The sequence below is a fragment of the Columba livia genome, chromosome 2 (genome assembly GCF_036013475.1).
Source record: "Columba livia isolate bColLiv1 breed racing homer chromosome 2, bColLiv1.pat.W.v2, whole genome shotgun sequence".
NCBI lineage: Eukaryota > Metazoa > Chordata > Aves > Columbiformes > Columbidae > Columba > Columba livia.
This window is the reverse complement of record NC_088603.1, coordinates 113730801-113742250: the sequence shown is the minus strand read 5'-3', so window position 1 is coordinate 113742250 and position 11450 is coordinate 113730801. Positions and strand designations below refer to the sequence as shown.

At 38.4% G+C, this 11450-nt stretch overlaps 1 protein-coding gene across 5 annotated transcripts in view; it reads left to right on the top strand.

Moving 5' to 3' along the window:
* The window catches only part of OSBPL1A (oxysterol binding protein like 1A), a 76256-nt gene that overhangs the window by 18488 nt on the left and 46318 nt on the right, over nucleotides 1-11450 (top strand). For 3 of the 5 annotated variants that reach the window (XM_065053335.1, XM_065053336.1, XM_065053337.1), the window contains 9 exons: nucleotides 43-187; nucleotides 874-941; nucleotides 1022-1066; nucleotides 2077-2150; nucleotides 2232-2295; nucleotides 3195-3296; nucleotides 4723-4848; nucleotides 5986-6067; nucleotides 8788-8894. In XM_065053335.1, the coding sequence (XP_064909407.1) occupies nucleotides 43-187; nucleotides 874-941; nucleotides 1022-1066; nucleotides 2077-2150; nucleotides 2232-2295; nucleotides 3195-3296; nucleotides 4723-4848; nucleotides 5986-6067; nucleotides 8788-8894 (813 nt within the window). Of the gene's footprint in view, nucleotides 1-42; nucleotides 188-873; nucleotides 942-1021; nucleotides 1067-2076; nucleotides 2151-2231; nucleotides 2296-3194; nucleotides 3297-4722; nucleotides 4849-5985; nucleotides 6068-8787; nucleotides 8895-11245; nucleotides 11442-11450 lie in introns of those variants that run through there. The other 2 variants (XM_065053343.1, XM_065053339.1) reach the window with 2 other exon arrangements.

The following is an 11450-nucleotide window of genomic DNA, read 5'->3' as shown; positions in this document are numbered from 1 at the left end:
GGGAAGAAGATGGATAAGTAAGCAAAACTTTTTTTTTTCCAGTTGAACAAGCCCAAACCACCTGACATCAACTGTACAGATCAGATGGGGAACACACCATTGCATTGTGCAGCATACCGTGCACATAAGCACTGTGCATTGAAACTTCTAAAACATGGAGCAGATCCTAAAATGAGAAACAAAAATGGTGAGTACCAAATGGAACTACATAAAGTATTAGGAGGAGACAGAAATTTAACAGCTTTTATAAGCCATGGTACTTAACATTCAGTGGTCAGGGAAAATTTTATTGTGCTTTAGAAGCTTTGTATCACTAATAAAGCAAGCCCAACATTGATTAAGTTGCAAGAGATGGAAGAACTGTAGCAAAGTACTTAAATGCTTTTCTTTTCCAAACTTACCCATTTCTGGAAATTTTACCTGCTGTCTGCCTTAACCATGAAATGTGCCTGGCTTTTGTTTTCTTGATGCTAAAAACTGAACACAGGTAACAAAAAGGTTATAAGATTGAAGATGTAGCTCAGACAAAGTGACTCTTCAGAAGAAGGCTTCTAATGAGAGCAAAGCCAGGAAAACTTTACACAGATGTTATGCAAACTGTGTACTTGTCATCTGATTAGAGATGCCTTCATCTTGACATTAGTGAATGTTCTGAACTGTTTTATTTAGCTGAAGAGCTAAAAACAAACTTAAGTAATAGCAAGGGCCTCTCTGTGGCTAGCAGAACTCTGAAGGACAATGCCAAGTAAATGTAGATGCTTGTGGGACTGAACTTTAATGGGTAAACACAGCGTCAGAGTGATTATTTTTAACTTAAGTACATCTAGGTTTATTTGCATCAAATTCTTATGCCTCGTCTTGGTTACTAAACAGATCAGACACCCCTTGATCTAGCCCAAGGTGCAGAAATGAAACTGATACTGGGAGGTAAAACTGGAAAGGTAGGAACTTTTCCGTCCATTTAAAACACAAAGGCTGTCTAGCTGAAGCTATTCCTACATGAACTTTACTTTACATGCAGGTTATCAACAAACCCCTGAGACGATACGAAGGTCTCCTATGGAAGGTGTGTCTTATTTCCTTTCCTAAAATAGCTTATTTTCATAAGATCTCAAAGTATGTCAGTATGTCCTTTTCTGTACTTAAGTGAAAGTTGATGAATGAGGGAACTTTTCAATAATACATTTGTTAAGTGAATTGAACTTAATCTAGTATGTTGGATAAATGATAGATGGGCTGGGTGGGTGCAGCAGTTACTAGATTCATGGCACTCTGATCTTGACCTCAGCTCTGAAAAATCTCTCTTCATTTCTTGGTAATTTTTGTGGCAAAGCTTCACTGTGGTAAGGTTTTTTTCTTGTCTGTGTGGCAGACAAAATTAATGTTTTTCCTTTCCTGAATAGATGCCTTAATCTTTAATAATGCATGGCTAATATTTTGCCACAAGTTCACCACTTTCTGGAAAAGTTAAAACTTAGAGGACTGAGATGTCAGTCAAATGCTTGTTTAAAACCTGTTTTGCTGTGATACTCAAGTGAGTCTTTTTTCCTGTGCTTAAAAAAAAGCTTTTTCAGTCTTCTACAATCTGCTTCATTTTTATGTTCCTTAATGAAATCACTGACGTTTTCTTCAGTGTAAACTTTTCTATGTATTCACTCACAATTGTAGCATAAGGAACTATTTTTAGACCAGACCTGTGTACTAAAGCTTGTGAAGGTATCTTGATGTATTTTGTTTCTCATTTGATTTTTATAAAGTAGAATTGTGTGGTGATCAGCAACTCCTGTAATACTAGAAAATACAGTATTTTAATATTTCAGTTCTTACTGAATAGCAGGCTCAACAGCACTGATGTCTTTAGGTATTTCCAAAAAAGAGAATAACATTGTAGTAGTATTCTCAGGTTGCTGTGATCATCAAGATATGTAAAACCTAAAATGTTTTCCTAATGACTGACAGTTTTATGTAATAGCCTTCAAGCTGTCAGACTTACTGGGAATAACCACTCTCCAGCTGTTAACTTTACCTGGCCTTTTTTGTTTGTGTGTTTTGGTTTTTTGAATATTTTCTTTTTAGAGCTCACGATTTTTTGGTTGGAAACTGTACTGGATAGTCCTAGAACATGGAGTCCTTTCCTGGTATCGGAGACAGTAAGTTCTGTGTTTAAATTTCTGGAAAGTGATTTAAATAATTTCCATCTTCACTGTAGTAAATATATTTTTCTTTCAAAGAGCTGATGCAGTGAATAATGATCATCGCCAGGGATGCAAGCATCTAACACAAGCTGTCTGCACGGTAGGAAGTGAAGTGATTTGAAACTACTGTTTTTTTGTGATGGTGTTCTGTATCTAGACAGTGAAAACTTCAGCCAGTTTGGTAAGCATACCTCTGTTATAAAAAAGAGAAAAAGCTTTTGCTGTTGCAAGAAACGCTGGTTCTTTTTAAGTAAAGTATTCTTATAAGTAAAGCGGCCACAAAGCTCCTTCACTTCTTTCCAAAGTCTTGAAGATTTAAACGAACATAAGGCTTCCTAAAAGCACACCTCTTCTGTTTGGAGCATGTGATAGAGAATAGCAAAGCTCTGGTTCCTCCTATAGCTGTCACTGGCTGCTTGTGACTGACTGTGTAACTTAAGCTGATCTCAGTTGGAGAACAAATTAATTCTGAATGTGATTTTTTTAAAACTTCCTTTAATTGCATTATGCTTGTGGGAATCTCCTTTTGGGAGGGATGGACATGGAAAACAGGCCAGGTTTCACTTACAGTACAAAGAAACATGAAGTGCTTAAGGAAAATGCATTTAGGTTCATTTCAATACTTATTCTATAGCTGCCCTGTAGATTAGCATCACAAGTACTAACTACAGTTATATACATTTTTTTATTATATGAAAAGCAATTCTTGCTTTTCTATGTCTATAAATTCTGTAATATAAATGGTCTCACACTATTGCTAAGACTTTTTCTGAATCGGGTGGTACCAATAAATGCAAATATAATATTTTGACATAAAGAACCTCTATATTCTCATTCATGATGTTAAGTGCAAGACAGCACCCTTTCTAAACTATAGTTATTTCACCTTAAAACTGAGGCAAAAACTTCTGAGTTAAGAGTAATTGCTTACTCTTAACAGTTTTGTCTTTTATTACTGAATCATTATACTAATTTTGTCTTTTCATCACATTGCTTTAGGTAAAATCTACAGACAGTTGCTTCTTTTCTGTCAGATGTTTTGATGACACTGTTCATCGTTTCAAGATTCCTAAAAATAGCCTTCCTTCTCAAACTAGAGAGGTAATAATGACTATCAAAGGTTTTAAAATGTAATAACTTCTATAATTAGTAATTTGCATTCCACTTGCTATGGATGCCTTTGTAGGGAGTTCAGTATCTTGATCATAAAGACTTGGTAACAAAAGTGCATATATTGAATCTTTCAGAACTATAGACTGAGAAGTAAAAAAATGGACAGGTTGTCATTCTCTTCTTTAGAATTAGTGCCACCTTGTTTTCCAGCTCTGCGTCTGTATTTTGCCCTGTAGTTTAACTTCCTGTTTTTCTTTAACTTCTCCATGTAGGAAATTTCTGTTGCAACTTCCTTCTGTTGCACTTTCTTTCATAGTTCATTATTCCGAGCAAAAGAATGTTTAATGGTACATTCTACTCTTAGCCGTTCTCTGAGATGAACTCATAAATTATATTTTCTTAAAAGGTGGGTCTGAAGCAAGAGAATAGCTTTTTTTTTTAGGGCTGTTTGTATTGTAGTTACTGTTGTACTTCTATAGGTGTACTAACTAGAGATGGAGGGGTGGAGGCAACTGGAGTACTGTGTCCAGTTCTGGACTTCCCACTATGAGTGATATGTAGACATGCCGAAGAGAGCCCAACAAAGGGCAGTTAAAATGATTAAAGGGACCAGAACATTTCAAATACTAGTAAAGGCTGAGAGACCTGTGACTGTTCAGCCAGGAGGAGGCTCAGAGGGATCTTGTCAATGTATGTAAATATCTGAAGGAAGGGGGCAAAGAGAACAGAGTCGGGCTCTCTTCAGTGATGCCTGGTGACAGTAGGCACAAACTGAAACACAGGAGGTTCCCTCTAAATATAATAAAAAATGTGAACGGGTTACCCAAATAGGCTGTGGAGTCCCCTTCCTTGGAGATGTTCAGAAGCTATTTGGACACTGTCCTGGGCAACCAGATCTAGCTGTCCCTAATTGAGCAGCGGGTGTTTGAACCAGTGGACCTCCAGAAATCCCTTCCAACCTCAGCCCCTCTGTGATTCTAGGAACAGGAGAGGAATCTACCTCTTAATTAAGATAGTGCTTGAGATTTTGTACACAGAGCTTGTCATGCATAAGAAGGCAGACTTTGTTGCAAGGACCTTGCTGTCTGAACAGAAACCCAAAGATGCAAAATACATTTTCTACAGTATTTTCTTACATGACCTTGGATAGACTGAGGGGTGTGAGTGGCATTTATCCTTAAAGTTTCATCAGTTCATCAATTAAGTCCTAGGTAGCACTCTGACCACAGATTCTCATCCTTGATATGTTACAATTTTAACAATCTATTTTCTGCTCATTTAAGTGTGTCATTTTACTAAGGAATATCTTATTTACGTGAATAGAAAATTTTAATTTGTTCTTTTGTATGTGTGCTGTTGCCTTCTGGGGATGACCTTTGAAATGTGTATTAACTCTGGTGTTTTTTCTATTCAGAGTTGGCTGGAAGCAATAGAAGACCATTCTGCATATAGCACTCATTACTGCACACAGGAACAGTTGAGTAGTGATGATGAGGAAGATGATACAGTGTCTGTTACAGACCTACAGGACACTCTGAAAGTATGTACTGAGTACTTATTTGGCTCACTCATCTACGCAGTTGCAGATTAGTACTATTTTGTATTTAAATACTTTAGTGTACTTTGGCTAAAAGTAATGATTCTTTCCACAGATGCATAAATGATGCTTGTGTTTGCACTGCTTACTGTTGTGTGTTCCTGTTTGGACTGTCACCATAAAATGGCACGTTTGTCATAGCTAAAGGGTTGTGTGTTTCAGTTTTACCAGGCACTGCTGCAAGGTAGAAAGTTGCTTAAGACCTTCAGCCACGAGAGGGAGCCTTGTGTACTGTACTGGGTAACACCACGAGGGTAACTAAGCTAACCTCCGGCAAGCTCTGCCTCTCTAAAATAGGCAGTGCAGTGGCTTAGAAATTATCCTTTAACACCTCCGGTCATGCTAGATGTGCTGTAGAGTGATTGTTCAGACCTCCAATGGAAAGGAGTCTTGATAAATCTAGCATTCAGCCTGTGCGTCTTACTTTTTGCCACACATATACTTCTAAAACTTTTTACTCTATGGGAAAGTTGATACTGCAGTGCAAAAATCTTCATGTGACTGAACTTCACGTGTCTTGTAGTGTACCTTTTGGTACGAGAACTCAAAGTAGACCAAAGCAGAACAGGGCTGGGAGGAAAAATGGTGCTGGCAGTTCCCAGCAGCTTACAGAAGATGGTATTATCTGGCAGATAACTGACTCCAAGTTCAAATACAGGCTTGGAATGTGATCTTGGGGTGGGTTCCTGCATGTTGCTGTACTTGCCATACATTAGTTAACCTATGTATTTGCTTATTTTGGCCTTAGATTTGTCAAAGAATGAGCAATGGCTCTTTTGGGTTTTCAAACTTTTTAATAAGAAAGCGGGAGGGGGAAATTCAAAAGCAGTATATACAACATAGCTTTGGTGTTTGGTTTGCTCTGCTAATTTAAACAAAAGCCAGTCAGCAGTGTAATGTATATTAATCTTATGTTTGCTTCTGTGTCTTTGAAGGTACTTCAAGTAATTTCTTTCATTTTAAATCTATCAGTCACTGGGAATCTGTGTTAAGGTTTAATGTTCTCCAGATTTAAAAATTTCCTGAGAACTTTCCTGAAAACAAGGCACTTCTGAACTAGCTATTTTTTCTGTTTTTCAGAAAGCACAAGCATGCCAACAAAGACTCAGTAAAGAGATTTCAGATTTTCTTGCAATGGTTAAATCTTTGGATGCTACAAAAGGTAAAACTTACTCTTCTAAAATGCAGTTTGTTACCAGGCAACTAACTTTTTTGTTTAAGCAGCACATGCTTCAATTTCACTGAAATTAAATTTTCAGGAGCTTGAAAATATAGGACTCTTTTCCTTACTGAAAAATATTCAAATAAATTGATGTTATAATAATTGCTAAGAGCTAAGACTTCAGATTTGGAGAAAAAACTAATATAATAACTGCATTGATTGAAAGAGATTTTATCAGTGGCTGTAAATGTAGTAAAACTGTCTTTAGATATGGTGCTTACTGAGCAGTATCACAGGAATATAATGTAGGTGTTCTCTTTCAATGTTTGAAAAAAAATCTGTAGTTGGTAGCTTCTTGCAGAGTATGAGTGTTCCCTGGCAGGTATGAAGAGCTATCATCTTACTCTAGCTTTTCCCTCAAAATCTCATATTAAATAGAAGCACAATGAAAGCTGAGGCATGATAAACAGAATGTCAATTGAAATTGCAAAACTATACAGGGAACTGGAGGCATGGTGTGATGGCATATATTCCATATACTTCTGCCATGAGGTTCATGCCAGATTTGAACTTCTCTGGTTTCATTTTAAATTATAACTCTTAAACTAGTGTACCTGGATTTTTGCAGAATAACTGCCAAATATAGCACAGGCATCAAGCTGTTAGAGAATAGACCTTGTTTCATTTCATTTCAGGAGCTGGGCTCATGATCCTTGTGGGCTTCCAACTCAGGACATTCCATGATTCTATGATTCATTTAATGCCTTAAACATGTACAGAAGTTGCTCACCTATTAAACATGCAAAGGAGCTCTATAAGAACACTTAACTGTTGCTCCTTTGAACCTGAGTCCTAGTTACATATTGTGACTAAAATTTATGAAGCTTAAACTAGAGAACAAGTTGTTTATCTGTACAAATCCACAGTCTGTAATAGAATAGCGGTTTGGGGAGGAAAAATGTTCTTCCTCTTTCATCCCTGTGCCTTCCTAAGAGAGTCTAAATAGGTTACTGTGCGATGTTAACCTGTCTTGCACTAACTGACTTTTTAGTTGATAAAGAAAAGTAAGGTTTCATAATATGTATGAGTGTTTTATTAGGAAGCCTTTGTAATTATATAAAAAAACTGAATTATTAACAAAAAACAGTTTGAAAATGAGTATGAGGTGGATAACTTCCCTTACTAGATGTATAGGCAGTTTCTCTGACCACATATTGCTGACCTGAAGAACCAGCGAGGACATTTACTTTTTTCCAAGTACAGAACTCAAGTAACTAAAATCTGCAGTAAAGCAAAACCGCATACTATCTGTTTACTGAGAACTGCTAATCTTGGCCGATAGAAGTAATAAGTTCCTGTTTTCTTCCCAGTGAATGTTTGTAACTTGATGCATCAGGGAATTGTTTCCAGGTTCATGTGTAACCTCTGTAGGTCTCAACAGAGGACTTGTGCAGCTCTCCCAGTTCTCATGTTGGGTTGATGTGGTATCTTGAAAGTCTTCCAAAAGAATGAGAATTTGAGGTAAAAGTCCTTCCATGTGGAACTTCTCCTGAAACCTTCTGAGTAATATAAAAATTACTGTCTTGGGACCTGATATTTAAAATTCTCTCCCTAATTGTCTCAACATGCTATTCTAAATCCAGGCATCTTTGAGATTTATGCATGTTGTTTATTACAAATAAAGATGGCTCCTGCACTCAGTATGCTGCCCCTCTTTCTAGAGGAACCAGTTGTTGATAGCTGCTGTACGTAGAGACTCCTAATTCCAGTCAGTAGTGAGCTTTGTTATCAAAGACAACAATTAATGTGTGGATATGTACTGTATCTTGTGTCCTGCACAAGCAATATAAGTTGCAAAATAACTTCAAGAACTGTCACTGCTGGACCTCTTAATCTTTATGGCTGTGACACCAACCTGAATCACCTGTGTTACTAAATGGTGACAACTGCTCCTGGAGTCTGCAGCCACTAAATAAACACTTTAATTGCAGCAAGTATGTTTCCTGAGAGAATGGCTTTCTTGACTTCTGAGGAATTGCTGCACACTGTAAAACTTCAAAGAGAAACTCAAATAGTAAATAATTTCTACCAGATTGAGGTTTTATTGTTTCCTGCTGGTTCTAGACAGGTAGCCCCTTCTATAAATGGTCACAGAAATCAGGATGTGAGGTGGCATTGCTCTGCAAGCTGTACTACTCGTCCAGAAGATGAGTCTTGGAACTCCCCATCTATTTTTCAAACCTAAACCTCCAGCTGCACTGTGATAAGCTTTTTCTCTTCTGTATAATACCATGGCAGAAGGCAAAAAAAGGCTACATTTCTCACTTGAACTCAAATTAAACCAGTGCAGTATGCCTTTTATTTCAGTTCTGTCATCTGGCAACTCTTGATGCTTTTAGATCTAGAAAATGGTTAAAAGGAGATTGTTGGTGCTCACTTTTCCAGTGTCTTCCTGCCATAGCTTACTACCTCTGCCTTTTAAGCCTTGCTGAAAGTAAAACTTGATCCATTCAGTGTGCCATTTATACCAGTACTAGGGAAAGGATGCAAAATAACACCGAAGGAATGTACTTATGCTTGCCCTTTCCACACACAAATCTTACCATGCAGCAGTCTTCCTGTGGAATATGGATGTCTGTATTACTTAGAGGAAAAAAGAATTAAAATAATCCTGTAGCATACAGTGTCCTTTTAATGCTACTAATAATTTGTGCTTTCAGGAATATCTCCTCCCCTCCTGCAAAAAGTCAACGTGGTCTCTGAAGTATCCCAGGAAACATGTGAGGCCCTGGCTGACTGCCTCAACCTATTCACAAAGCAGGAAGGGGTATGTCATATGCTGTATGGGTCTATAAAGGGTCTGAATAGCTTACTATATTTTGCTAGTTATATACTTACCTGTTACAAAAATAAATACACCCATGGAACTTCATATTGTTGGTAAACTGTCCTTTTGCATGCTGAGTGTCTGATGAAAACTCATGCTTCTAGAGAAAAAGTAGCTAAATCCCTCTACAAAAAGATGTCTTAATGTTTGAGTGTTCAGAAGAGATCCATATTTTGCTTACAAACTACTGCTTGTAATGTTCAAATTGAATGCTTGAATTCTATAAAGCAGTTGCTTTGCTGATCTGAAGGTTAAAATATTGAGGTGTGTTTTTTGCACTGGCTAACTGAAGTGTTCAACACTATTGCTTCTGAATTTGTTTTTTAGACCATGTGCTTAGTGGGTGTGTGAATGCTCTCTTGAACTTCTGGTTTTCCTAGTGACAAATATCTTGTATGGTGTTAAACATCATGCAAATGCTTTAATTAGGGAATATGTGTCAAACTCATGAATTCCTGGTGTAGGAGATCTGTTGTTTTTTCTCCCCCCTAGAAGATAAATTTATTCCATGGTACTAGTTTTCTTCCAGTATTGTGGTGACAGTAATCCCTCAGTTAGGCTCTTGTTGTCATCAGTAAGCTGTGTTTAAAAATGAGGTTTGTGTTGGTGCTGGTAGTCTTCCAGTTAACAGTGAGCTGCAAACACTGGCTCCATTGTTTAGGTTTGGTTTAAGATTTTTATTCCTTTCCAAGCCTTTTTATCTCTTGTCACAAGGCTTCTAGACTTACTTGAGTCAAGCTCTAGCAGAGTGGAACAAGCATTGGTTTTTTTACTTTGAGTTTTTTCTATAAGAAAATCTAATATTAAAGTTGCCAGTTCCACTTGTGGATGAGGGGGAAATTGTTACAACAGTGGGTGTACAGTGTTAGTTAGTACTTCTTAATTGTGTTGGCATCTTGCTTCAAGCCAGACTAAAATAGCTTTCCAGAGTGGAGTATGGCAAAACATATGGTGAAATTGTAATTTCACCTTACTTGAACTTGAACAGTCTCAGTAGGTGTTACAGAGGCCTTCTTTTAAGCTGGAAGCACATAGGTTTGGGCACAGAGGGATGGGCTGAGGTGTGAAGTTGAATTTCCACTGTAGCTGGTGAGATCAATCAGTCGTGACAGGGAGAAGATGTGATCCTGGAGAGTTTTGTGTCTTGGTATTTTTAAATTTCAAGCTATTGCAATTCCAGAATATGATGCAATCTCTTAAAGATGCCATAAACTTAGAAGGGAAATTACAGCAGCAGTCTCTTCCTAAGATGTGAACCTTCTGAAAAAGTTATGTTCCCTGAGAATTATTGTTCTTAAACCCATAGCATTTGGTTTTAATAAGACAGGTCCCTGTTCTTTGCCTTTCAGTGTTGATTTCTAGATTGCAGTTTTGTTAGCATTGCAAAAGCAATGTATTGGGTTCTGCATTAGCAAGTGATAGGACCTCAATTAAATGTTTCAATATTCCTTCCACGTATATTGAATAGAATTACAGAATCATTTTGGTTGGAAGAAACCCTCCAGATAATGGAGTCCAGCCAGTAACTGAACACTGTCACTAAACCATGTAGTAAAGCATAACTCCAAATATCAAGCTCTAATATAAAAACACTTGTCCAAATCACTGAAAATATTTTTTTTAGTATTTGTTTCTCTTCTGATCATCATCTCAATAATGAAGTTGAGGCTTAAGTGTTGTAAACATTTGGGAACAACTGCCATGAATGCTCTGCTCTGGGGATAATTGGTTGTTGTTAAGTTAAAAGCTGTGTCTAGGAAGGATAACTCTACAACTGCTGTTGAAGAGTAGCTTTCCTGCCCATCCTATTGTGTCCAGGCCTTGTGTCAGTGGGACTGTTTGACTGCAGCTTGTCCTACAGGGACTCCTTGGTAGAACTTCCTCTGAGTAGAGAGGAATTAATTACTCCATGGGACCTTTCAACTGTATTGTGTGTGCCCCATGAAATCTGGTTTTCTCTGAAGAAATGGTTCTCAAGCTCAGCACCTTTTTATCTTGCCTCTTTAAGGAGAATTCTTTTTCCCCTCTGACTTAAATTGTCAGCATACCAGGAGCTGCTGCTTGACTAACGAGGAGGGGCTGCCAACTTTTTGCCTTTTAGAGAGGACTTTTTGTTTGGCATTGCCTATCTCTGTGCCGTGTAAACTGTAGTGTAATTGTGCAATATGGAAATTAAACTGCTAACACAGAACTAAAAAGATACCAAGGTCCAACTGTTTTCTACTTGCGTTAGAAATGGTGCAGGAGCGTCATCTCCAAACGCTCCATCTGTCCGTGGCCTCGCCCGCGGTGCCGCCGTGCAGGGCTCGGTAGCGGCGGTGGTGACGCTTTAGAGTGGCCCGGTGCCTCGCCCGGGGGGCTGGCGTGGCCGCTGCGGTGCCGGCTCCGGGAGGGGGACCCCGCCGCACCGCGCTGCCCCGCCACCCGTGCCGGAGGAGCCGTGACCTCACCGCTCCGCACGGCGGGAGCTGCTGTGACGCCATAGAGGTGAGCGGG